This window comes from Sciurus vulgaris (assembly GCF_902686455.1).
Source record: "Sciurus vulgaris genome assembly, chromosome: 7".
NCBI lineage: Eukaryota > Metazoa > Chordata > Mammalia > Rodentia > Sciuridae > Sciurus > Sciurus vulgaris.
This window is the reverse complement of record NC_136467.1, coordinates 8,155,615-8,183,358: the sequence shown is the minus strand read 5'-3', so window position 1 is coordinate 8,183,358 and position 27,744 is coordinate 8,155,615. Positions and strand designations below refer to the sequence as shown.

At 41.2% G+C, this 27,744-nt stretch overlaps 2 protein-coding genes across 3 annotated transcripts; one reads left to right on the top strand and one right to left on the bottom strand.

Annotated features, from left to right (window-relative positions):
• The first annotated feature begins 209 nt into the window (after nt 1–209).
• ACAT2 (acetyl-CoA acetyltransferase 2) lies at nt 210–18,780 on the top strand. The gene is made up of 9 exons (XM_079148983.1): nt 210–374; nt 994–1,128; nt 3,643–3,824; nt 5,968–6,085; nt 15,574–15,717; nt 16,374–16,496; nt 17,240–17,394; nt 17,986–18,096; nt 18,422–18,780. The coding sequence occupies exons 1-9, from the start codon at nt 320–322 to the stop codon at nt 18,590–18,592; spliced, it is 1,194 nt and encodes a 397-aa protein (XP_079005109.1). The 5' UTR covers nt 210–319; the 3' UTR covers nt 18,593–18,780.
• TCP1 (t-complex 1) lies at nt 18,724–27,687 on the bottom strand. 2 transcript variants are annotated; one of them, XM_079148981.1, is made up of 12 exons: nt 27,453–27,687; nt 26,732–26,817; nt 26,410–26,538; nt 25,309–25,406; nt 24,843–24,953; nt 24,296–24,477; nt 23,873–23,999; nt 20,692–20,867; nt 20,245–20,368; nt 19,553–19,745; nt 19,265–19,428; nt 18,724–19,021 (listed from the first exon to the last, which is right to left on the bottom strand). In XM_079148981.1, the coding sequence occupies exons 1-12, from the start codon at nt 27,514–27,516 to the stop codon at nt 18,805–18,807; spliced, it is 1,671 nt and encodes a 556-aa protein (XP_079005107.1). In that variant the 5' UTR covers nt 27,517–27,687; the 3' UTR covers nt 18,724–18,804. The 2 variants fall into 2 exon arrangements, with proteins under 2 accessions (XP_079005107.1, XP_079005108.1); XM_079148982.1 differs by lacking the exons at nt 25,309–25,406; nt 27,453–27,687.
• Between the last annotated feature and the right edge of the window lie 57 nt (nt 27,688–27,744).

The following is a 27,744-nucleotide window of genomic DNA, read 5'->3' as shown; positions in this document are numbered from 1 at the left end:
ACTCGGGGTGTGTGTGAGCGCGTCCGCGGCCCCGGACCCCGCGCCCTGGCCCGGGAGTCATCAGACCCCGGCCCTGGCGCCCCTGCCCGGGTCCCTGTCCCCCTCCCCCAGAAGCCCAGCGCCCACCACGCCGCCCACCCTCGCGCCACCCGGACCGCCCCGGGCTCGCGCCTGCGCAGAGCGCACCGTGCGGAGGCGGCGGGGGCGGGGCGTCCTCAGGCTCCGCCCCAGGCGCGGCCGAGAGCCGCGAGGAAGGGCTTTTTACCGCACTCGCAGACAGCGCTGGGCAGAGAGCGGTGGGAGAGGCGGTCGTGGCAAGATGAGTGCATGCTCAGACCCCGTGGTCATCGTCTCGGCGGCGCGGACAATCATAGGTGAGTGGCTGGCGGGTAGGCGCGGGGTCCGAGCCCCCTGCCCTTCGCCAGTCGCGCGGAGGGTCGGACCTGTGTGGTGCGGGAGAAGGGTGGGCAGGAGGGGTCGCGGTCCGGCCGGAGGGGTCCGGCGCCCTGCGCCTCTCCAGCTTGGGCCTGCGGCTCCGCCCCCTTCTCGCCAGCTGCGTCCGCTCCGCCCCTCGTCCTCGGATTGGCTCCCCGCGGTAGAGCCACCGCGCTGCCAAGCTCTCCTATTGGCTGGCGTAGGGAGGCGCCTTCTCTCGAGACCTCTGATTGGCCGGCTCCGGGAGGCGCCATCTGTCAGCTTGTGGTCGCAGGGGCTGGACTAGTGGTCTGAGTCCTGGCACTGAGCAGGGGCGGTCTGGTAAGGCAACGATTAGCCGTCGTCGCCTCCACCTCCTTAGTGCTGCCGCGTGTTCAAAGGCCTTGGCCCGCCAGAGCGCCGGCTGCTTTTGTTTGGTAGCATGGGGCCGCATCCACTCCTTCGGTGGTCTTTCCAAATGGCGTCCATCTGCCTGGCTCAGGAGCCCCGAAGCGCGGGGTGGGCTTCTGCAGTGCGCCCAGGGTTCAGATGTCTGCTCTCTCCACCATTCTGTTGTAGGCTCATTCAATGGTGCCTTATCTACTGTGCCTGTCCAGGACCTAGGCTCGGCTGTCATCAAAGAAGTCCTGAAAAGGGCCACAGTGGCTCCGGAAGAGGTTTCCGAAGTTATATTGGGACACGTTTTGACAGCAGGTATCTCCTGAGTGACCTCAGAAGAGAGGACAGGCTTATTAGAAACAGCCCCACCCCACCCCCAATCCCGCACACACACACATACTCTTTCTTGCCTCCATACATTTGCTCAAAATTCCCCCTGCTAGGATTTATCCTATCTTCCTCCTCCCAGCCTTGTAACTTCTTCCAGTTTAGGATTCGGCGTCTTCAAATGCTTTTCTTGAATGATCCTAGATCACTAACCTACACTGCCTTTCCATTTGTTAGAAGCAGGGCCAGCCTGATGCATAGAAGAAGTGCATTCCCACAAACTGTCACTCATTCAATGAAAATGTATTGACTTCCTCCTATGACCCTGCACTGTGCTAGGTGCTTGGAGTGATGGCCTCAGCAACACTGGCAATCCTTACACTCCTATTACTCACTTCAGAGCTGGGAAGAGGGGTAGCTCCTTTCTGGCAAGGGGCTTATCACTCCCTGGAGGAGGATGAGTCCTGAGAATGCCTCCATCTTACTTCTAATTCCTGCTGGGTTTATAGATCAGTTATCAATGACCATTCCTAATTTGTTATTAATAACTCATTTTGGGGAGCTGGGGATGTAGCTTAGTGGTAGAGTGCATGTTAGCATGCATGTGACAATGGGTTCATTTTCCTGCACCAAAACAAATTAGTTCATATTCACTCAATAGCATAAATTCTAATTAATTGTAGTGATAATTAGTAATACTCCAAACCAGCTTCTGCCCCTACCCTGTCTGAAACCTACCTGGCTTATTTATCTGTGTACAGGTTGAATGTCCCTTACTCAAAATGCTTGGATCCAGAAGAGTTGTTTTTTTGTTTTTGTTTTTTTTAAACATATTTTTTAGTTGTAGGTGGATACAGTACTTTTATTTTTATATGGTGCTGAGGATCGAACCCAGGGCCTCATGCGTTCTAGGTGAGCACCCTACCACTGAGCTGGAACCCCAGCCCCAAGAAATGTTTTCAGTTTGGGTCCCCCCCCCAAATTTTGGAATGTTGGCATATATGTAATGAGATATCTTGGGTCTGAACTCACGTCTGAACATGAAATTTATTTATGTTTCATATATACATTATACACATAATCTGAAAGTAACTTTATATAATATTTTAAATTCATGCACGAAATAAGTTTGTATTACAGCCAAAGAGCCCGAAAATTTCTTTCTTTTTTTTTTTTCCTGAATAAACTGTATTGTATACCTGCGTTTTGACTTTAACCTGTCACATGATCATGTGTGGAATATTGTGACATGTCAGCCCTCAAAAAGTTTTATGTTTTTGGAGGATTTTGTATTTTCAGAACAGACATGTTCAACCTGTATTTGCAGTTCCCCTCCACATTCTGCTCAGCTTCTCCTTATGGACCTTAAAGTTTTGTATAAATTTTGACACTTTATCATGACCCTCCAAGACTTTGAAATATGCCTGTAACAACCTTGGACTGATTGTGTTCTGGTCCCTCCCTCCTTTCTGCCTTCCCAGACCTGTAATTCAGATTTTTTCATTTGTCATAGGGCATTCCACTACTGGTTTCTCTCATACCTCCTTCCACATTTCACTGACTTCTACAGTATCTCTTACATAATCGTGATAAAAATAACAGTTGTGAACCTGGGCTTCGTGGTGCATGCCTGTAATCCCAGCTGCTGGGGAGGCTGAGGCAGGAGGATCACAAGTTGAAAAGAGCCTTAGCAACTTAGAGAGGCTCTAAGCAACTTAGTGAGACCTTGTCTCAAAATAAAAAATAAAAAGGGTTGGGGATGTGGCTCATTGGTTGAGTGCCATACGGGTTCAATCCCTGCTACCAAAAAAAAAAAAAAAAAAAAAATCCCAGCTTTGTTTATTGAGAGCCTACTAAGTATAGGGTCCTTAAATTCTATGCTAAGTGCTTGCCTTTTGTTGCCTCACTTAATCCTTTTCATAAATGTGTGGAATCCTATTAAATGCATTTTACAAATGAGTAAATGAGACTGAGAGTTCATGTAACTTACTAGGGTCACAGTTTGAAGTGGAGCTATCACTTGAACACAGAACCACCATACTTCTTAAGCCAGGTATCCTCCACAATTATGTAATAAGTATTTAATGAGTACCTACTGTATGCCAGGCATGATTTTACCAGTTAGGGGTAAGCACTGTCTGTGTCAGATATGAATCCTCATTTTCATAGAACTCATTTTATTAAATGCTAGCACTATTATGTTCAGCAGTCATTTCTTAACCCTAAGGTTCTGTCTTTGTAAGGTTTTAAGAATTTCTTTGTGGAGGAGAAAACTTCTACCTGTGAAACATCTAGAGAGCCACACAAGACAATATATATTCAAGGGCTAGATTGTGACAAGTGGAGACTTGTCACAATATAGGCCTTTGTGCCTTCCATGAGAACTTAGCTGAACTGTAGGCTTTCATAAGTGGCAGGTGACATAGTTGGCAATTTTACATGCAGTTGCACCCTATCTTACCTTTCTCCTTGATCGTGTAGAGACCTCTGTTCTTCTTCCAGGTTGTGGGCAAAATCCTGCTCGACAAGCCAGCGTGGGTGCAGGGATTCCGTACTCTGTTCCAGCGTGGAGCTGTCAGATGGTCTGTGGGTCAGGCCTAAAAGCTGTGTGTCTCGCAGCTCAGTCCATAGGGGTCGGTGACTCCAGCATTGTGGTTGCAGGAGGCATGGAAAGTATGAGCAAGGTAAGGTCTTTGAAAAAATGCCTCTCACTGACCTCACCCTGATGGACTTGTGCCCATGCCATAGCAGAGTAAGCTGACGCATAGCAGAACTGCAGTCAACAGTAAGCCAACAAAAAATGGACTCAACTTTGACCCCTACCTGAGTGTTTATTATTCTTCAATGGCATGGGATTTCCCATTTGAAGGAAAAAACCTCTCAACCAGTATGATTGGAACAGAACCTGTTTTTTCCAAACTGTTGTTACTGAAGCATACAGTATTTTCTGAATTAAACTCATAATGTTAGTTGTGTCTCTGGTTTTAAATTTCTTTCCATTGTGAAGAAAGTCAAAATTAGATGTTAACATTTATCTTCCTGCATGTGACAAGGAGGAACCCAGGGACCAGACTTTGTTGACCTTTCGGAGGTATATAATGGGCAGGAGGACTACTAAGTGGTGCTCTTCTCCAGTAGGTTTGCCAGGTGGGATTTGTTTCACTAAGTTACATCCCTCTAATTGGCACTGTGGTAAAAAGACAAAAGTATATCCCCTACTTCCTACTGAGGCAGCTCAGGTCTGACCTAGGAATCGTAGTTAGAGGCCAGTTCCGCTCAGCTGTTGCAGAGAGTCAGAAGCGGGCACTGAAGGTAGTAAAATGATCCATGATTCCAATGGGATCATATGATATACTCTTTTAAGTGCTTTTGTACATGTGGTCACAAAAGCCTATGTAGGATTGGTGGTATTTCTGATTTACAGGTAAGAAAAACTAATGTCCAGAGCCAACACTGAGCCCAGCTTTTGTTATGTTTTGTTTTGTTTCCCTTGAGATGGGTCTTGCTATGTTTCCCAGGCTGATCTCAAACTCCCTGAGCTCAGGTGATCCTTTGCTTCAGCTTCCTGGGTGCTGGGACTTCAGGCATGTGCTGCTGTGCCTGACTAAATACAAGTCCTTTGGATCTAAGCCCATTACTCTTTCCATTTGATTACAGCTGCTATTGAGTTGGTGGAAGTTAAGAAATTCCTACTCTCTTATTAGTCAACCCTATAACTTATTATATGATATAACATTATATAATATAATATATGCTTATTTTATAATAATTTATTATCACTATGTACACTGTATATGCCTCCCATCAAAATAAGTAACACATTATTAGCATTACTTAAGCCCTTAGAGGTGAATGCTTCATTTATAGATAATTAATTGCCTCTCTGGAAAGAATAATGGGATTCTGTTTGTTTGGGGTTTTTTTGTTTTTTTTTTCTTTGAGGGGGTGGTGGTACTGGGAATTGAACTCAAGCACTCTGCCACTGAGCTACATTCTCAACTCCTATTAATTTAATTTGTTTTTATTTAGTTGTGCACTCTGGGTTTGAACTTTGACTCCTCCTGCCTCAGCCTCATGAGAAGCTCAGTGTGGGATTGTAGATGTGCATCACCAACCTGGCTATAAATGGGATTCTTAAGGAAATAAGATACCAGTGGACAGATGGACAGGGTTGGGGGAGATATGGTAGCGGGTAGGTAGGAGAGTAGTCATTCCTTTTTGTGTTTGGGACTAGGGATTGAACCTTGGAGCATTTCACCACTGAGCTACATCTCCAGCCCTTTTTCTGTTTTATTTGAGACAGGGTCTCACTAAGTTGCTTAGGACCTTGCTAAATTGCTAAGACTTGTGATCCTCCTGCCTCAGCCTTCTGAATCACTGGGATTGTGGCTGTGTGTCACCATGCCAGCAAAAAGTAATAGTTTTTAAGAGCAGGCAGAATGGGCTCATTTGCTAATCCCAGGGGTCTTTAGGTTCTGGTCTGGGGTGGGAACTAAATGCTGCAGAGGGCACTAAGTGAGAACTGAGGAAATGTGAGTGGGATCCTAAGAAGACAAATTACAATCAAGCCTAAATCCTTTTTTTTGTGTGTGACATTGGGGATCGAAACCAGGGCCTTGCACATGCTAGCCCTGGCTGTACCACTGATCTATGTCACCAGTCCCCCCTCTTTTTTTTTTTTTAAACTTTTATTTTGATATAGGGTTTTGCTAAGTTGCTCAGACCACTCAAACTTGTGATCCTTTTGCCTCAGCCTCCTGAATAGCTGGGATTACAGGCATGTGTCACTGTTTCTGGCCTAAATCCACTTCTGTTTCTTGTTTTCAGGCTCCTCATTTGGTTCACTTAAGAACAGGAGTGAGAATTGGTGAGATGCCACTGACCGACAGTATACTCTGTGATGGTCTGACAGACGCATTTCACAACTATCACATGGGTATTACAGGTAAGGCAGATGTAGCTGAGAATACACTAAACTGTAAAAAGGTTGAAGAAAAGCATATAGTACCAGTGAGACTTGTCTCAACCTCCAAGTCTGGCAGCCAGGCTACCTGACCTCTGTCTTAATTGGGAAACTCAGTGTGGAAGGCACCCATGGGATCCTGAGAGGTGTGTGGTGTTCAGGTACTTTCTGGTGAATGACTGGCTGGCCCACATTTCCTTTGGGCCTTATGCCAGGAAGGTCACAGTTGTAGATACCAATGTTCGGAACAGGGCTTTGGTGGATGGATTGTACTCCAGCAAGGAGACAGGCCATGCCTCCCAAATGCTTACAGCGAACTGACTCCCTCCTTAAGTTACCACACAGTACCTGCCAGCAGTATGTCCCACAGGCCTGGCAGAAGACAGACACCAGTACAAAATGCATGGCCACAAAGTGGTCCATGAAGCCAGAGAAAGAAAAGCCAATATGACAGATTTTGATCATTTTAATACATGAAGGCAAAGAAAATGATTAACCAAGAACAAAGTAAGAAACTTTGAAGGGCAGCACTCCTGAGAATGGCTCCTGAAAATGCACCTGTTGTTAAGGCTGCAGTTGTAGCTGTTGCTCTTTCTGCTGCTTGAACCCCTTCCTGACCCCTAATGGTCCCTCTTTCGTCCCTTTTCTTCTTTGAGGTCATCTATTGGTGAGAGTGAGGTATCAAAGTCACCCTGTATTATCGTATTGAGTCCTGTTTTCCTCTTTATGTTAGTAGCATTTGTTTTATAAAATTGGTGCTTCAATGTTTGGTGCACATATATTTATAACTGTTATATCTTCTTGATGTATTGTTCCCTTGGTTAATATACAGTGATCTTCTTTGTCTCTTCTGATTTGTCTTAAGTCTGTTTTGTTGGATATAATTACTGCTTTCTTTCAGATTCCATTTGCTTAGATTATCTATTTCCAATTTTTTTCTTTTTTCTTTTTCATTTTCTGTCTGGGCATGTTTTTGCAGGTGAGGTGAATTCTTGTATACAGCTTGTTATTGGGAGTTGTGTTTTTAATCTATTTAGCCAATCTGTGTCTTAACTGGAGAGTTCAGACCACTTACATTCTGTGTTATTGAAATGTATGTGCTTGTTCCTATCATTTTGTTCATCTTCTGGTTGTTTTGAATATTCTGTATATGTTTCTTCCTCTCCTATTCATCTTAAAAGTTTGATGATTTACTGTATTAACACTGTTTGATTCTTTCCTATTTCTCATTTGTGTATCTACACTTGTAGTGGGATTTATTCTTTCATATAGTCTCATGATTGTTTTTATCCTTCTTCTGGGTATAAGATTTCCTTATGCGTCTTCTATAATGCTGGTCCGTTGGTCATGCATTCCCTTGATCCTTATGTTGGAAGGTCTTTATTTCAGCTTTAATTCTGAAGGATAACCTTGCTGGGTTTGACAATCTTGGTTAGAAGTTATTTTCTTTCAGGATTTGAAATAAATCATTTTATGCCCTCCTGGCCTTTAGAACTTTTGCTGAGAAATCCAATTAGTGTAATGGCTTTGCCTTTAAATGTAACTTGGTACTTCTTTGTTGCTTGGAATATCTTTTCATTCTTTTAGTTTCAGACTGTGTATCTTTGAAGGTGAGGGGACATTCTTGTATGCGGCCTGTTGTTGTGTCTTGTATTTTTTTTTTAAATTTCAATAGATATAAATAAATAGAAATAATACAAAGTAGGTTCTCTAATCATGAACAAGTAAAATTAGAAATCAGTGACAGAAACTTAGGAAATTCACAACTATATAAAAATAATACAACCCATACTTCTAAATGAAGGCACTGTGTCTTGTATTGTAATCCATTTAGCCAGTCTGCCTTTTATTTTTAGTTAAGATCATATTTTTCCTTTTTTCTGTCCTTTGGCAACTTAGCTCTAACATGTCATGGAGAGGTTCTTTTCTGGTCATGTCTGTTTGGGATTCTAGATGCCTCCTGTACTGGATGTCCACGTCTTCCCCAGATTCGGGAAGTTCTCAGCATAGCTCTTGTCACTCTGGTGTCCTCGTTACATAAAGTTTGATCTTTTAATGGTGTCCCAGAGATCTTGTGTATTGTCTTCATTTTTTCTTTATTTTTTTTCTTTACTGATGTCTGAACATAATAATATGGCTGTTAAGGTTTGGATAGGAGGAATCCACAAAAGCTCATGTGTTTGGTGGCAATGCAGGGATGTTCAGAGGTGAAGTGATTAGATTATGAGAGCTGTAACCTCATCCATTTGATGGATTGATAATTTGAATGGACTGTTTTGTGTAACTGTAGGCAGGTGGGTGTGGTTGGAAGAGGTAGGTCACTGCAGTGTGACCTTAGATCGTATCTTGTCCTGGTTCCTTTCCCTCTGTCTGTCTCTCTCTCTCTCTCTCTTTCTGCTTCCTGGATATCATGAGCTCAACATCTTTCCTCTACCACACCAGCATGGGGAGGCCATGATGTTTTACCTCACCTCACGCCCAAAGCAATGGAATCTGCTGATCACGAAGTGATCCTCTGAACTGTGCGCCCAAAGTAAACTTTTCCTCCTCTCTGCAGTTCTTGTCAGGTGTGTTGGTTACAGTGGTGAAAAGCTGACTAACACAGTGGCACGTTTATCTTCAAGGTTCAATGTTCTTTCTTTTGCTTAATCTACTGTTGTTGAGGCTTTCAAATGAGTTTTTAATCTGATTGAGCTTTTCATTTCTTTTCAAAGATTTCTCTTTTAGGTTCTTTTTCAAAATTTCTATATTTTTTGAACTGCTCATTCACTTCCTGCATTGTTTTCTTCAACTCATTCAGTCGTTTATTTGAGCTCTTAAAAAACTCATTCTTTTGAATTATTTGTTCAGTATTTCATCCACTTTAATATCTTTGAAATCTGTTATTATGGAGTTATTAACTTTAGGTGACCTATTACCTTGTTTTTTCTGGTATTTTTATGTTGAGATTTGCACATCTGTTGGGATTCATGTCTTTTCTACTTTTATGGGGTGTCCTTCTTAGTATGCAGCTTTCTTTTGCCAGTGTGACGTGGGATGTTGTTTTGTTGTATGATGTTGAGTTTATTTTCAACTGGACTCCAGAGTGTGTGATTTTCCTGTAGCTTCTTTAGTTGTGATTCATGGGTTTGGGCGTAGAGTATACTGTTTCAGGGTTGGCGATATACCAAGAGTGTAGATGCTTTGGTGCTTCAGAGTGGTGTAGGCAGCACAATATGTGGGATGTGCTCTCTGTGGTCCCTTCTACCATGAGAGTGGTAGCCCTATCAGGAGTTGGAGGTTTCCACAGACACTGTTCATAGTAGCTCTGTTGTAAGTGATTATGATGCTAGTTCCTTCAGTTTTGTTAAAGCACCTGAAGCTCTTATTTTTTGGGGGTACCAGGGATTGAACCCAGGGACAATTAACCACTGAGCCACATCCCCAGCCCTTTTTTACATTTTATTTAGAGACAGTGTCTCACCGAGTTGCTTGGGGCCTTACTAAATTGCTTTGAACTCGAGATCCTCCTGCCTCAGCCTCCTGAGCTGCTGGGATCATAGGCATGCACCACCACCCCTGGCCCGGAAGCTCTTGTTCTCTCTTACTGGAGAATAGTGCAGATCTGGGTGCTTCCCTAGGAGGGGCAGGGGCTGGATCACAGTGTCCTCTGTGGGACTCACCTGTCCTCTCAGCTCTGCACAGTCTATCAGGTGCGCTGTCATTGATGTAGAGGACCCACATAGATGTGGCGTCAGCAACTGTTGTGCTTCTCCTCTCTGCAGCTTCTGTGGAGGTCTGCCCAGGAGCCAGCATGGGACAGGTCCATGACTTAGAGCTCATGTCCCCCCTTTTCTGTAAGTAGAAGCAGGCTTCTGCTGTAGCTCAGGCTGAGCATCTGCCCAGTAACAGACTAAAAGAAAATAAATGATAAAAAAATAACCAAAAAAAACTCCCACGAGTCAATAATTGCTCTGGCCAAGGTGGTAAGGAGTGAGGGCAGCTGGTCATGCGCTGTGCCAGTCATCTCTCTGGGTCTCTAGGGTTGGAATCCACCAAGTACTGGGTGAGGGGAGGGGGTGGGGCTGCAGCTTGCTGGAATTTCAGCTCTCACCCCACCAGTTGGGGTGCATGCAGGCTGTGTTGGATTTTTCTTGCCTAGTGAGTTAAGGCAGAATGTTGGCTGGACCAGAGGTGTATTGTCTCCAGAAGGTTTTAGCCTGCCTATCCGGAACCTGGCCAGTACTGGGCTGTGGCAGTCAGGAACTCCTCACCACGTTTGGGTGGAAAGCCACCTGCTCCAGGTGTATATTTGCTCTGGAGGTTTGTAGTCTGTGTGCCTGGAGTCATGGCAAGAGCCAAAGCCTCCCAGGGTGGGGTGGCAATTGAATCACTGAGTTCTGTGCTGATCGAGGGTTGCAGGAGCCCAGTGAACTGCGACCATCAATCCCAGTTCCTTCAGCTCTGGGCCCCACAAAACCCAAAACAACTGGTACTGCTCGCAGTCAGAGATGCTATTTCACTGGAATCACCGATTCCAGAGGGCAGAGCTCTCTGCTGTCTGTTGCAGCCTGTGCTCCTGCAGCATGAAACTCTTGGAGGGTTTGTGTTGGAGACACTCTCCCAAGCCAGGAGTGTCTTGTGGGACCACATGCCCAGTCAAATAGCAGGGTGTTACCGGGGACCCTCGCTTGGTTCATGCTGGATTTTTTTTACCCCTAGAGCAGTAGTTGCAGATAACAGGACCTTTCTCAAGGTGGCTTTGGCTGTAGCATCTGAGAGCCTGCCGAGATGAATTTCTTCTCTGAAGCTGGCTTGTGCAGACTCCAGGTCACTTGTTTACATAAGCTGCTGGTCCACAGGTTGCCACCTTCTTTGTCATGCTGTGACTCTATCTCACCTTTACCCCACAAGAGGGGAGCACCCCCTTCCCCCACCAAGGTGTCCTGTGCCAGGTGCTGAGGTACTCTGCTTCTCTTACTCTGTTACTCTCCCCAGTTCCTGGTTTTCACCAGGTTTGGTTTGCTCTGCTGTCAGTGTCCAGTGGTCACCATGGCCTCGTTCCTTGGTTAGACTGCTGTTGCTTTGTTTCTGTTTTGTGGAGGAACAAGCTAGTATGTGGGTACCTCTATTCTGCCATTTTCCCAACTTGCTAATCATTTTCCTATTCCTACTTGGATGCATCTTCCTGTTTGATGAAATGGAGTAAGTATTCTCTGCACTTTGTGAATCCTCAACATCAGAGATGTTAGAAATAGGAGGTACCTCAGTTTTTCTGGATCAGTTCCCTCATCTTACCAAATGAGGAAGTAGGGCCTCCCAGTAGTGGTTCTGTGGCAGAGGCAGTGTCAGGTATGAACCAGTTCTTCTGGCACTTAACTGGTTTTGCACCACAGTTACATCATTAGTTAGCTTTCTAGAAGGCACCCAGTTTCATGTTCATTGACAAAGCAATTGGTAAATCAAAAGAACTCATATCTTTTTTCTTTTTTTCCCAGAATTTTTTTTCTTTTTGATACTAGGAATTGAACACAAGGGCACTTTGCCCTTTAAAAATTTTTTTATGGTGAGATAGGGTCTCAGTAAGTTTCCTAGGGTCTTGCTAAGTTGTTGATGCTGGCCTTGAACCTGTGATCCTCCTACCTCAGCCTCCTGAGCTGCTGGAATTATAGGTGGGTGCCACTGCACCCATCTCCATTTTTTTTTATTGGGATATTATAGTTGTATGTTATGGTGGGATTCATTATTACATACTTCTAGATGCACATAACAGTATGACAATATTATTTGGCCAATGTCATTCCCCAGTAGTTCCACCCCTCCTGCCTCCTCTTGGTTCCTTTCTCTTACTATCCTGATCTCCCTTTGATTTTCATGAGATTCCACAACCCTACCACCTTTCTTTTCCTCTTTCCTCTCTGCTTTTGCATGTGAGAGAAAGCATACAACCCTTGACTTTCTGAGTTTGGCTTATTTCACTCAATAGAATGTTCTCAAGTTCTGTCCATTTTCCTAAAAATGATATAATTTCATTCTTCTGTATGGTTGAATAAAACTGCATTGTGTATACGTACCACATTTTCTTTATCCCTTCATCCATTGACAAACAACTAGGCTGTTTCCCTCGTTTGGCTATTGTGAATTTTGCTACTATAAACTTGGATATGTGTATATTGCTTTGGTGTGATGACTTTAATTCTTCAGGATAAATACTAAGAAGTGGTAAAGGTAGGTCGTATGGTTCCATGCCTAGTCTTTTGAGGATCCTCCACAGTGATTTCCATAGTGGTTGTACTCATTTACAATCCCACTGACTGTAAAATTGTTCCTTTTTCTCCACATCCTCTCCCGCATTTATTATTATTTGTATTCTTGATGACTGCCATTCCGACTAGTGTTGATGAACTCTCAGTGTAGTTTTGATTTATTTTCCCAATTGCTAAAGTTGTTGAACATTTTCATATATTTGTTGACTATTTGTATTTCTTTTGAGAAGTGGCAGTTTAGTCATTTGCTTGTTTATTAATTGGTTTTTATTGGTGTTAAGTTTTTTGAGTTCTTCATATAGTCTATATATCAGTCCTCTGTCAGAAGAGTAGCAAAGTTCTCTTCCATTCTAGAGGTTTTCATGTAGCTTCTCTCTTCACATTCTTTTTTTTTTTCTACTGTACAGAAGCTTTTAATTTGATGCCATCCATGTATTAATTTTTGGCATTATTTCCTGAGGTTTTAGGGTCCTGTTGACAAAGTCATTGCCTGTGCCTATATGTTGGAGTGTTGACCCCACATTTTCTTCTAGAAGTTGCAGTTTCTGATCTAATTTGTAGGTCTTTGATCCAGGGTGAGAGGTAAGGATCTAGTCTCATTCTTCTACGTATGGATAACCAGTTTTCCTAGCATCATTTGTTAAAAAGGTCTTTTCTCCACTGTCTTTTGGCACTTATGTCAAGGATCAGATGACTGTTCATGAGTGGATTTATCCCTGTCTTCTGTTCTGTACCGTTGGTTAATTATCTTTATGCCAGTACCATGCAGTTTTGTTACTATCGCTCTGTAGTACAGTTTGAGATCAGGTATTGTGATGTTTCCAGCATTTTTTTTTTTTTTTGCTTAGAATTGCTTTGGCTATTCTGGATCTTTTATTCTTCTAAATGAATCTTAGGACTGTTTTTTCTAGTTCTGTGAAAAATGTCATTGGTATTTTGATGGGGATTGAATCTGTATATTGCTTTTGGTAAAATGACCATTTTAACAATATTCTGTTAATTAATATTTAACAGTATTAATTCTGGGCTACCCATGAACATGGGAGGTCTTTCCATTTTCTTGTGCCTTCAGTTTCCTTCTTCAATGTTGATAGTTTTCATTGTAGAGGTCTTTCACCTCCTTGGTTAGGTTTATTCCTGGTGTTCATTTGCTTGTTATTGGTCTGTTTAGGTGTTTTGTGTCCTCTCGATTTAACTTTGGCAGGTCACATGTATCTAGAAATGTGTCCATTTCTTCTAAGGTTTTCCAATTTATTGGAATTTTCAAAATAGACCCTAATGATCCTTTGGATTTCTATAAAGTCTAGGGTGATTTCTCCTTTATCATCTCTAATTTTATCGATTTGGGTTTTCTTTTTATTTTGTTTAGGCTATGGGCTATTCAATCTTGTTTATCTTCTGAAAGAACCAATTCTTTGTTCATTGTTTCTTTGTATAGTTTTTCTCAATATCATTGATTTCAGTTCTGATCATTATTTCCTTCCTTCTACTGGTTTTGGAATTGGTTTGTTCTTCTTTTGCAAGGCCCTGAGTCAAATGCATCATTAGGCTTATTTGGGATCTTTATGATTTTTTATGTAATATTTTTTTTTCATATTACATAAAAATTCCAAGAATTTTTAAATTTCTCCCAATTTCTTCTATCACCCATTCATCATTCAAAAGTGTGTTATTCAGTCTTCATGTGTTTAAATAGTTTTTCTAGGTCTTTTTTGGTCTTGATTTTTTAAAATATTTTTTTTAGATGTTTACAGATCTTTATTTTATTCATTTTTTTTATATGTGGTACTGAGAATCGAACCCAGTGCCTCATGCATGTCAGGCAAGTGCTCTACCGCTGAGCCACAACCCCAGCCCCAGTTTTGATTTTTAATTTTGTTATATGTTATGACATATCTTTTTGTGTGTATACACTGAGTTACCTTTTGGCCTAAAATATGGTCTATTTTGGATAAGTATCCATGAGCAGCTGAGAAGAAAGTATATTCAGCTGTTGTCAGATGATGTATTCTACAGATGTCAAGTCCATTTGTTTTATATTCTTTAGGTCCAAAGAGTCTCTACTGTGTTTGTGTCTGAATGAGATATCTACTGATGAGAGAAGTGTGTTGAAATCACCCGGTTTTATTGTACGGAGGTCTGAGGCTTTGAGCAGTGTCTGTAAAGGCAAACTCTTCTTTTTGATATAATGCCAGTTAATCCATATCAAAGGAATGTTGGCATTAGAAATCATGAATGAAAGCTAAAAGTAATAATGAAGTTTGTAAGATATTTTCATAGTCTTAAAATAATTTCCTGTAACTTACTGATTATAAATGGAAAAATATTATCTGTAGAGTTAGAAACCTGGCAGATACCACTATAACCAGTGATCACATCTGACACCACCTGGGATGAACTGATTACTTTCATGCATTGACAAGATTCCTGAGAGAGCATGCCATTATTCTGTAGCATCCAGCCTTTTAGCAAAATTGTAATATAAGCTTGAGGAAACATGAAACTAAGCCAAACAGAGGACATTTGATAAAAGAGCTGACCCATGCTCCTCAAAAACACCAAGCTTAACATGAACAAGGCTCTGGGTTCAAATTTTCAGTTCAAGAGGAAATAAAAAATGTGCAGTTCCAAGTACCTTTCATAGAGCAGACCATGCTGAAGATAGTCTCAGTGCTAGAAGAGCAAATTTGAGAAACACAGAGGGCTCTGAAGAATGTTCTGGATTAAAGAAAACTAAAGACATGGGTAGTTAAATGATGCAATGTATATTCCTGCATTGGATCCTTTACTGAAGAGGAAAGTATCTTCCTATTAAGTAGTAGGACCATAGGTTAAATTTGAATAGGGAATAAGAATTGGACAACAGTATTAAGTTTCCTGATTTTTATAACTGTGGTTATGTTTAAAAAAAAAAAAAAAGGCCTTGTTTTTGGGAAATGTACACTGAAATGAAAATTTAGGGGTAAAAGGACAGTGTATCTCCAGCTTTTACTCAGATGGTTTGGAAAGAGAGTGTTAAAGCAAATGGGCAAAAATGGCCTCCTAAGAGTCACTATAGCATTTTCAGATCCCTGCCAGGGCAGGGCAGATCATTCCACAGAGTACCACCTCAGCCCACTAGGGAACCTGCTAAGAGGTGTGGTCAGCACTGGTTTGAGTGTGGACAGCTTAAACTACCAAAAGCCAGTTTATGAAAATGTTGGGTTTTACTTTATTTCTCCCCAGCTGAAAATGTAGCCAAAAAATGGCAAGTGAGTAGAGAAGATCAGGACAAGGTTGCAGTTCTTTCCCAGAACAGGACAGAGCGTGCACAGAAAGCTGGCCATTTTGACAAAGAGATTGTACCAGTTTTTGTATCTTCTAGAAAAGGTGGGTAATAAAAATCATAAACATTGACCTATTTATAGATAAGAATCATATATTGAAATTTTTATACATTTTTATCTTAGGTTTTTTTACATCCTGGTTACATCTAAATGGAGAGGAGATGCTATATTTATGGGACATGGTAACATGGAAGTCATCAGCCATTGGCTTATGATTATTAAGGGGCAACAGGTGACCTATTTCCCACATAAGCTAAATTAAACCTCCCCAGAAGTAAATATCCATTAATTCCTGTTGCTTCTGAGATTCACATTCACATTTCTAGAGGACAGGTCTTTTGGGGGTCACTTGTCATTATCTAACATGGAATGCTGAAATCGTTTCTTCATTGGAACTAACATCTCACGTCCAAGCAATCTGGAGATTGGCTTTCAGACTTCCCACTCCATTCAGTTGTAACCAGCCAGGTGCTATAATGCAAACTGTAGCACCTTTTGCTTTTATAATCCCTCAGGAAAGGTTATGGATTTGGAACATAAAGTAATTCTTATGTGTACTTTTCTCCCACTGGAATGAACAGGTATATAGTTAATAACCTTTCTGCCAAATGTGAATCCTCACTTTTGAGAAACCTGTCATTCCCAGCACATGCACTGTCGTTCTGTGTTAATCTTAATCTTGGGGTTGCTTCTTGTTAGGTCTCACTGAGGTTAAAACAGATGAGTTTCCTCGCCACGGGAGTAACCTTGAAGCCATGTCCAAGCTAAAGCCGTATTTTGTTACTGATGGAACAGGAACCATCACCCCAGCTAACGCTTCAGGTTCGATTTTTGATGGGTATTTGGGGAGAAATGCTTTCTGCAAGTTCTTACCAAATTAATACTACTTTATACGCAAAAATGGTTCTTAAAATTCAGCTTAGTTTAACTCTTATAGATTCTATTTGATCATTAACCTATATTCCAAGAATTTGATTTCAATAAGTCCAACTAGACACAGAAATGGAGAACAGTAGTTACCTTTATGCTTTTCCAATACCAGAAACATCCAGTACCCTTCTGTGATTCCCGAGTATATTTCTTCGTTTCTTAAGTCTCTAGTACCACACTGTTATAATCTCTCCATTCTTGCTCTGGTTTTAATTTTTTTCCCAGTATGGGAACTGAACCAAGGTCACTCTACCAGAGCTGCAATCCAGCCTTTTTTTTTTTTTTTGGACCAGGTCTCAATAAGTTGGCTCTGGTTGGCCTTGAAGTTGTGATCCTCCTGGTTCAGCCTTCTGTAGTTGGAATTACAGGCACGTGCCACCATGCAGGGTCAAACACACCATTTCACTTTTTTTTTTTTTTTTTAGTGCTGGAGCTCAAACCCAGGGCCTCATGCATGCTGTGTAAGTGCTCTACCACCGAGCCATAGTCTCAGCCCCATTTCCACACTGTGAAGTCTGCTAAACTGTGGCAAATGGCTTTACCGAAATGGCCAAGTAAACTGTCTTCAAATAGAAAGGTGAAATTCTTTTAGAATTAATGAGCATCCTGGAAATCAAGTCACTCACATTTTACAGGAATAAATGACGGCGCAGCAGCTGTGGTTCTTATGAAGAAGTCAGAAGCTGACAGTCGTGGGCTTACACCTTTAGCACAGATTGTTTCTTGGTCACAAGTAGGTGTGGAGCCTTCCATCATGGGAACGGGACCAATTCCAGCCATAAAGCAAGCGGTAAGTTTAACTGTAGATCTCATCCTTCACTCTTGGTAAGCTGAGAACAGACCAGTAACCTGCATGCTGTTACTTCCTTGCTTCATCTTCCTTCCACTTGGAATGGCAGAACTGTGCTTGGTTTTGTTTCTATCAGGTTTCATCTGCTGTTTACATTTCGTAAAACATGACTCTTCCTACTGGTAGCTTTGAGTTGTTCCTTAACATGAAGAGCAGCTTTCAGCTTATTTTTCTAGCAGATTCAGTTGTTTCATCACCTTATAAGCATGTACCAGATGCTACCGGTTCAATATGAATTTGGAATTTATAAGGGATGTTTTTAAGAGTACACCCTTAACCTTTGGTGTGTCATCACATCATTGTGCTGGCAGGGCATTGTGGCCCACACTTGTACTCCCAGCAGCCCTGGAGGATGGCAAGTTCAAATCCACCCTCAGCAAAAGCGACACATTAAGCAATTCAGTGAGACCAAAGTACAAAATAGGGCTGGGGTTGACTCAGTGGTCAAGTGCAGGGTTCAATCCCTAGTATTGCCTGCCCCCACCAGAAAATTTGCAATAAAGTGAAGAATTTAATGTCGTCTTTCTTTAGGTTGCAAAAGCAGGCTGGTCCCTGGAAGATGTTGATCTATTTGAAATCAATGAAGCCTTCGCAGCTGTCTCTGCTGCAATAGCTAAAGAACTTGGATTAAAGCCAGAGAAGGTAAACATGAAAAAATTATTTTTGAGTTTGCTAGTGACTTGTATAATGAAAACAGTATATTAGATTTTTCAGGCTTTTTCATTCGGCAATGGATAAAAAGATACCAGGACTCAACTGTTTTTTTTTTTTTTTTTTTTTTTTTTTTAAATGAGCTATTTTTAAAAATGTTAAGATCATTAAAAAAATAATGAAGGTAGTCATCAATGCATATCAAAAGTATGAATTTATTCCTAAGCAGTCATGATGAAAACTGAGCATAAGAGGGGGGCGCAAAACCTCTATCTGGAGATCAAGGGATCTAAGAAAAATCTTTCTTTCCTCTTAGGTCAACATTGAAGGAGGGGCCATTGCCTTGGGCCACCCTCTTGGAGCATCTGGCTGTCGAATTCTTGTGACCCTGTTACACACACTAGAGAGAACTGGTGGAACTCGTGGCGTTGCTGCCCTGTGTGTGGGAGGTGGGATGGGAATAGCAATGTGTGTTCAGAGAGGATGAAATGCTTAACAGTAACCACATTACTGCAACAAGAACCTCATCTCTTTTTAAACTAATGTCACTAAATTGTAATTTGTGAAATGAGAGAACCAAAGTGAGGATGGAAACCATCTTCACAAAACTGACACTGATAGCATGCTGTACTTTAATATATAATACTCGAAATACAGGACATTGCATCTAACATTGTTATAAATAAAAGTGAAATCAGATCAGTCATCAAGGGCTCCAGAGTGAACAGCATCTTCATAACCTCCATGTTTATCATCTTTACTTTCTGGATGTAATTTAATAAGGTCATCAATCCGAAGAATGGTAATAGCAGCTTCTGTTGCAAATTTCAGGCTCTTCACTTTAACTATGGTTGGTTCAAACACCCCTGCTTGCTTGTTGTCTCGAGGTTTACCATTGATCAAATCAAGACCAATCCTACGGTTAAGGTGAAAAAAATGATTAGATGATTTCTTACAAGTTGGTTAGGTGGACTGTTAATTCCAATTATTCTATTCAAATGTTACTCCTGAGAAATGCTGGTGTCAAGGTTACACTAATTATGAATTGGCACAGCAATGTGCACCACAGAAAAGTCTGAATATACACAATTATTACTGCCTATACCTTATCATGTTCTCAAGACGACCAATGAAAAGGAGAGAGAAACTATATGCTTACCATTTTAGGTTTTTACGTTCTGGATTAACTTGAGCCTCATTATGAAAAGCTCTTAACTTTGCAACCAGATCTGTGGAGTCTTGGGCAGCATTAACTGCCAGTGTATTAGGAATAACAAGAAGAGATCTAGCAAACTCTGCAATAGCAAGCTGTTCCCGAGAGCCCTGAAAGGAAAGATACTTAGGTTCTTTTCAAGAACAGTAAAGACCACAGTCACAATTAAGACCCCAGACAAAGCATGTTAATAAAATGCCAAGATTACAGCCCCCCTTGAAAATAAACTCTTACCATGCTGGTGGCATAGTTTTCAAGATATATGGAAAGGGCTGCTTCTACAGCACCCCCTCCAGGAACCACAGACTTCGACTCCAAAACTCTCTTCACCACACAAAGAGCATCATGTAAAGAGCGCTCCATTTCATCACACATGAAATCATTTGCCCCACGTAAAATAATTGATGCAGATGTACGTGCCTTAGTACTATTAAAAACAAAGTAAGACTGTTAAAGATGGTATTTTTATAAAAAAAAGCTACAAAGATTAAATCCTGCTGACAAAGCACATTTACAAATACTTTATGTACCAAAAATGTCTAGGGTTGGAATGTAGCTCTGTGGTAGAGCATTTTTCTAGCTTGCTGAAGGATGTGGGGTTTATAGCACTGTAAACAGTGAAAAAACAAACTACCAAAAACAATGTCTAGACCATGCAGAAGAGATGAAAATGTGACTTCATCTCAATTTACAATGGCCCAATATTGTTTTATCCCATGCGTATAACTGCTCATATCACCAAGAGATTATAGCAGCAAATAAATGGGAAAGTCTTTTTTTTTTTTTTTTTTTTGCAGTGCTGGGTATTGAACCCAGGGCCTTGTGCTTGCAAGGCAAGCTCTCTACCGACTGAGCTATCTCCCCAGCCCGGGAAAGTTTTTAATCAACAAAATCTGTATAGGTTTAATTTGGAAAGTAGCTCTTACTTTTTGATTAAGATTAGTTCATCATCACAGATTCTCTCCTGTACCACTTCTTCTGCTTGTCCCAACATTGTAGCTTCAAAAGTTTCTTCACCTTCCAAATTGGCCAGGGTTGACAGAATAGTTGCTACAGGAGTTACAAAGATCTGTAAATATTGTTTCTCATGACATAAATGTCTTAGATACAGAAACATCTATGATAAAAGTGATGCATTACAAATTAAAGGTTTTTAGTTAGGCCACAGAACAATTAACTTATTTTATACTAATATGGAACTGTCACTATTTGAATAAAATCAGTTCTTGAATTCCCAAACTAAAGAATTTTTCCAGCTCCAGTTTATCGTGCATAGTACTGAGAATGTTTTTGAAGCTGCTTAGCGCCAGTATTCCAACGTGCCAGGCTCTGCTTATTAACACAGGCATTTTGAGATCTTGCAGTAGTAGTACCTCCAGAAGCTTTAGCAATGCGCTTAAGATCCCTTTTCAAAACTCTTCTAACTGCCATGGCGCCAGCCTCCACAAAGTACTTCAGACACATATCATCAATTCCACCAGTGGTTAGAATAACGTTGGCACCAGTTGCCAGGATCTTCTGAATTCTCTCCTTGGTGATATCTGATTCTCTACAGAGAAAGTATTTTTGTAATTCAGTTACCGTTTTTTTTTTTTTTTAAATCCTACAGCTCTTAACTCCCATTAAATACTTTTCACAAGGGCTGAGGTATATAGCTCAATGATAAGAGTGCTTACTTAGCAAGCACAAAGACCTGGGTTCAATCCCCAGCACCACCAAACAAAACCCCAAAATACCCCAAAATAACCTTAGGTTAAGTTATATTAATAGTTCTTTCCCACCCAGAACCAAAATTTAGTACAATTTATAGAAAATTTCAAGGAATTAACCACTTGGCTCTCCTGAACTCCAATTTGAGTTCCTAATCAAATATGGTTAGAAAGAAATAGGGGCCCTTCAAGGATCTTGTAGGGAATTCCTCAGGGCAAATGTTTAATAAAGGCGTCAAGAGCTGAAACTGTAGAAACAGGCCGGATGGGAAAATGAACCTGCTGGGTCACATTAAAGAGTCTACATGGCTAAAACACTAGTATTTCTAAGCAATAGTAGAGTTACCAAATCTGATTCTTCTTTTTGCATGGTGTGAGGACTTGAACCCAGGGCCTCATGCATGTTAGGCAAATACTAAACACTGTACCACTGAACCACATCTCCCATCCCTTGAACCTGCATTTTCAAAAGGATGCCAATGTCCATATGAAAACTGCACTGGGAAGAGTAGGACTGAACATAAGGAGACAGTAACGAGAGATAGAGAAGTATGCTTTATGAGGACAGACAGCATGAACTAAAGTAATAGGCACAGGTAAAAGGGAGATACAGGCTGAGCAGTTTGGGATGTCATAAGTTTAAAGGCCCTGTTATTCAGGTGAGGCTGCAAAGAAGTTAGTATGAAAATCATAAGCAACTAGAGTAAAGAGAGAGAGATTCAAAGTCAATGTATAATGAAGACATCAAGTAGATGAGATTATTAAAAAAAAAAAAAAAAATTTTAGGTAGTTAACCATGCATTCATTTTGGTCAATGATAGACCAAATAAACAGCAGTCCTGTAAGATTATAACGGAGCCGAAAGATTTCCATCACCCAGCAGCATTATAGCAGCTGTCACGTTACAATGCAACGGACACATGTACGTAGTGATGATTACATAAACTAATAACATCAGTTGTATTAAAGCATAATCAAACACAGTACATAAAACTCAAATGATAATAAGTGACTGTTAATGGTCTGTAGACTGACCATACTAATTGCCTCAGTCTCCCAGGTAGGTGAGATCATAGACTACAGGTTATGTGTCATCATACCTAACTTCTTACTATCTTATAGAGTACTCACCCCTGTTTACTAAACACGTGCTGAGTGCCAGATACTGTAGGACTAGGCTACAAAGCCAAAGAGATAATCCCTCTCCACATTCAGAACTCACATTAGAGTTGTACACATAGCAGAAACTGTGTAAGCCCAAGAAGATAAAGATAGGGTATAATTCAGACTGAGAGAAAGTCTTCCCTCTTTGGAAAGGTGTATTAAGACAGAATCAGTCCAAAGTTTGCTAGAGATCAAGTCAAAGAAGGTTGAAAATGTCAACTAGATCTCATGCTAGTGTTACTAGCGATCACTAGAGAACAGGGATGAAAAAGGGATTGGGAAGTGAAGTCCCAGTAAACATGTTTGTCACTGTTGTAGCACCTAGTTCATAAGAAAGGACTAAAACTGGATGTGTGAGCAAAAAACTTTTAATTTAAGCATGGCAGCTCCAAGTGGAATCCAGAAAAGGAAGAATTAAAGATGCAGTTGTTAGCTGTAATCCCAGCAGCTTGGGGAGGTCGAGGGAGAAGGATCGTGAGTTCAAAGCCAGCGTCAGCAATACAGCAAGGCTCTGAACAACTTATAAAGACCCTGAATCAAAACACAACATAAACAGGGCTGGGGATGTGGCTCAGCAGTTAAGTATCCGAGTTCAATTCCTGGTACCAAAAGGAAAAAAAAAAAAAAAAAAAAAAAAGTGCAGTTTGTTAAAGAACAATAATCTAGGAAGGAAGGCTGTAAGAGAACAGACCCTGGAACACTTACTGTTGGGAATTCGCCTCTGACAGAAGGAAAGAGTGAAAGAATACACATGTAGATAGAGTTCAAAGATGAGAGTATTTCTGGCTTTGGGCAAAGATTTCTTACACGTTTTGGTTAGCTGTTTGTTCAAACTAACCAAGTGTTTTCTAGGAAAAAAATCTTCCAAGAAGTAGAGAATGGAATAGCAATTATCAAAGTCGGAGAAGGGCACGGGGGAGAGATGCAGAAAGGTTAATGGGAACAGGAACAAGAAGAACAAATTTCAATGTTCTATAGCACAGCAGGATACCCACGGCTGTCAACAATAAACTAAGGTTTCAAAGTAGCTAGCAGGGAGGATTCTGAATGTTCCCAGTACAAAGAAATATCTAAGGTGATATATATCGATTATCCTGGTCTGATCATTACACACACTAAAGTTGCACTGTACTCATATATATAGTTGCTACATGTTAAAAATAATAAAAAATATCTGAATGTGGGTCAAGAGGAAGGAAGCAAGCAGACAAAAATCCCTCGGAAGCAACAACCTTTACAACTATCCCTTCCAGTGTGCCAATTGAAAGACACCACCTACAGCCCATAGTACCTAGTATATAGTAGCAAACTGCAGAGTTCTGCACTGTTTCTTTGAGGAAATAGGTTCCTGGCTTTTATAACTTTAACCTCAATCGACTCATAAAGCCAAAAATTCCACACAAAAAAGTCAATTTTGACAGAAGTTATATCACTCCAAACCCCTTAAAAAAATATATATATATATATAATATAATATATATATTTCCTAATTTTTCTAGAAGCTCATGTAAAATAGTTCGATTTGGATAAATATGTTAATTTTCCAAAACTCTGATACCTCTGATAATTTGTTCTGTCCTATGAAAAAAAAAAATTTTTTTTTTCAGTTTATTGATGCCTAGTTCAACACAAAGGTGTTCTTCAAACGCCCCTTACAAACGTCAAAAATCTCTCAACATACCTCTGCCTAATTTGGTCCAATTTTTCAGGGTCTGTAATAATCACCTGTACACCAAGCTTCATTTTTGTTTTTTGTAGGCTGAAGTCAAGGCAAGCAATTTTTGCATTAACTATTCTCTTGGGCATGCCTATAAGTGAAGAAAATATTTTGTGGTAACGATAATACTTCAGTTCACATAATACAATTATCCTTAAAATTATAATGTAGAATAACAATGTTACATTATACATAATCATACAACTCTAAATTGTAATTCATTAATTAAACCTTAAACTTAATGGCATCCAGGGCAGATAATTTAATATGTACTCGTCTTAATATTTTATATGTGCTCAAGTTACAAAAAGATGTACTGTATGCAAACCACAAAAAGTTAGTTTTAACTATAGAAATCTCATTCTATGATTAAATCTCGAACCTTACCCTGAGATCCCACCACACAGTTGAGTGCATAGCCACTGATCAGCATGCTCTCTGTTTGACTTCTCCCATGGGCTTTCAGAATATTAACAGAATTGACAGGATAGCGAGGCTGGCCTCTTACATCTGTGTATTTAATGGCAAGCACAGCATCTACTACCATATTAGAGAAGAAATCACCATTTCTAAGCTGACAGTTAAGGATAACAACAGACTGTATGAATGAAGGGTACACACAAAAATCAAGGGCAATTCAAAGGGACTTTCTTTTAGCAATTTCATTACAGAAAAAAGTATCAAAGTGACTATCACCAGCTGCAATTCAAATCATTTTTACACATGCTTTAAATTACCTTTTTACCCTTGAAATGCAAGGAAAGCAACAGGCAATTTCAACACAATGTCATCTCTGACACATTTATGAGTTTGCTCTATTTAAATTTTCCTGTTTAAAAAAAAAAAAACAAAACCCTAAATCAGGTTCAATCTCTAGTACCCTTCCCACCAAACAGTGAGGGGTGGTGAACTTTACTGGACCATCCAAGGATACATTCCAATAATTTTGGAAGACATGGATGTCTTAGCAGCATTAATCAGGCAATCTCTTCCAAGTTCATCTGTGTTAATAATTAGGTTTTCACTGATATAGCGCACTGCTTCCCTGTTTAAGTATGGGAGAGAAAAACACTTAAATTCACTACTCATACTTTTTCATGCTATCACATTTAACAGTTTCAAAATGTCACAGGCAAGGATTTTTTGTTCAGCCATTTCATATAGAAGGAGAACACTTTGAAAATCCTCCCTCTTCAGATCATGGCAATTTTAATCTATCCCATAAGCATAGCCACTAAAGTCTATTATTATAAGAAAATGTGGTAGTCATATGGGAAAAAAAAAAATTACTGACTCTAGTTCAAGTCACAACTTTTTCAAACTGAAATCTAGTTACCAATTAAAACATTAAGACACTATAACTATTAAATAAAATTTTCTCTGAATGCAAACAATCTTACTTGCAAGCAAGTCGATAGCCACTAATAACTGATGTGGGATGAATTTTCTGTTTGACTAATTCATCTGCATTTTTTAGAAGTTCTGCTGCAATAATAACCTGTTGAGAAAACAGTCATTGCACTAAGTTGCCTAGCATTTGATATATCATGCACACATAAAAGCAATACTAAAATTATTAGGTATTATTAATCAGAATGGTGGAGAAATGAACAAGTGGCTATTAAAAATATGAAAAAAGGGAAACACTACAAAATATTTTATATGTAAATGGCCAAACCCAACAAAAAAATGTTCTAGCTAAGAAACTAGTTCAGCAGTATAATACAACACAACAAATACACCCATTACCTTTAGCGATTAAATGCCCAACAGAAGCTAAATTGCTGACTATTGGAATGACTTGGGCTATTTACACTTTTTGGTTAATTTACAAAATTCTTGTAAGGAATGCTAACTAAAAATGTCTTTCAGTTAGACTTTTAGAGCTAAGAAAGTAGTTTAGAGGTAGAGTGCTTGCCTAGAATGTTGGTGAATTATTTTCTCTCCACTGCCAATCTGAATTATTACAAATGCCTTTTAGTGTATAAAATACAAAAACAGTATTTTTAAAAAAACATGTAACAACTTCTCCCTTAGACAATTTTTTTCCCTTTTGCTATCGAGGATTGAACCCAGGGGCATTTAACCATGGAGCCACATCCCCAGTCCTTTATATTTTGAGACAGGGCCTTGCTAAATTGCTGAGGATAGCCTTGAACAGTAGAGCCTCCCCAGTGGCTGGGATCAGAGGCAGGTGCCAACCCTGGGGTCCTTTAGATAATTATAAAAGCAAAGGCTTCAGAAATTTCCAAATCTCAGGAAGTGGTGGGGAAGAGGAAACACAACCTTTCAAAATATTTAAAAAGACTGTAATTATTTTGAGTTCCTTTTCTACTTAAATTGCAACCAGATATAATCATCAATTTTCAAATTTTGTTTCTGAATCACTACCTAACACCATACCATTTTCCTTTTTAAATATGTAACTTATTCCTGGCCCATAGCTTCAACTGGGATAAAAACAACTAGTTCTTTAGCCCCTCTCCCAAGTGACTACCTACCACTGAGGTAGTTCCATCGCCAACTTCTTTGTCCTGCAGATCAGCCAGCTCACAAAGAACTTTAGCAGCAGGATGCTCTACCTCCAATAACTTCAGGATGGTAGCACCATCATTTGTAATGGTCACATCCTAAAGAAATTTCCAGGAAAAAGTGAGAAAAATCACCTGCAAAAACGGACTGCCCTTTATATAAGCATAGCCCTATTATGACACATTCACCTTGGATTTAATTTCCACTATCGATCCTGAAGAAAACAACTTTCACAGAAAAATACTTAAGATCCTTTCTCTTTAAAGCAACCAACACAACAGATATACTTACACCAATATCATCCACCAACATTTTATCTAAGCCAACCGGACCAAGAGAACTCTTAACGATATTGGCAATCGAAGCCGCAGCCATAACTGTAGATAATGAAAAAAAGGACAGTAAAATCAGAAAAATCTATAGCTGTAAGACAATCGCTTCAGCCCACAAAAGCAAAATGACATCCATCAACTTCCCAACTTCTCGATCTACAAGAGTCATTATTTATAGAACCACTTATTACAAGTCTAATGCAGAGGGATAACAAATTTCATCTTGAGAGTATCCGATGAGGGCCGTCCAGCGAGTCCCCTGCTGCAGGGCGACCAGCCCCGTCCGAGCCGCGTCCCGTTAGCTCACCTACCCTACGAGGCCGCCAGCGGGGCGCCTGGGCGACCTGGCCCCGGGGTGCGGCCCCGGAGGGGGCGACTCCTGCGGGGAACTACGCACGTGCCCCAACCTCCGCGCGCCGGCCCATCTCTGTACGCTCGTTCACGGTGTCAGCCGGACAAAGGCGCCGCGGGCGGCCAGCACGTGTCTCCGCGCCCGCCCTTCCTGCGACCTGGGAACACCTGCGGCGCTCCCGGGGTCCTCCCGGACGGACCACGACCGCGAACGGCGACAACCGCCCTCGGCCGCGCCCTCCGCAGCCCCTTCCGCCGAGGCAGACGCCAGGGCGCAGGGCAAGTAGCCGCGGGCCGCCCAGCCCGGCCCAGGCCTCGCCCGTCCTTACCGTTCTGGGAGCGGATGGCCTCCCCGGTGCTGCGGTCCCCAAACACGGACAAAGGCCCCTCCATCTTCACCACAGGGTTTGCGTCGAATTTCACTCACACCGCGGGCAACCGGTATCTCAATCCCTAGGCCTGGCGGCAGCCACAACAACAGCGGCGGCGGCGGCGTGGAGAGAACCGAGCGGCGCCGCGGGGACTGCTGGGTAACACCGCCCCACCCGCTTCCTCACTCCCCCAGCTCGGCCGCAAGGCATGGCGGGAAAGGGAGGGGGGAGCCGGGAGAAAGAGAAAAGA

Coding starts and splice junctions, on each gene's coding strand:
- ACAT2 (XM_079148983.1), top strand. CDS start 320: ATGAGTGCATGCTCAGACCCCGTGGTCATCGTCTCGGCGGCGCGGACA. Junction 6,086..15,573: donor CTATCACATGGGTATTACAG/GTAAGGCAGATG, acceptor ATTTCTCCCCAG/CTGAAAATGTAGCCAAAAAA. Junction 16,497..17,239: donor CACCCCAGCTAACGCTTCAG/GTTCGATTTTTG, acceptor CACATTTTACAG/GAATAAATGACGGCGCAGCA.
- TCP1 (XM_079148981.1), bottom strand. CDS start 27,516: ATGGAGGGGCCTTTGTCCGTGTTTGGGGACCGCAGCACCGGGGAGGCC. Junction 24,954..25,308: donor GGCTATCGACTTGCTTGCAA/GTAAGATTGTTT, acceptor ATACTTAAACAG/GGAAGCAGTGCGCTATATCA. Junction 19,022..19,264: donor GAACGTAAAAACCTAAAATG/GTAAGCATATAG, acceptor CCTTAACCGTAG/GATTGGTCTTGATTTGATCA.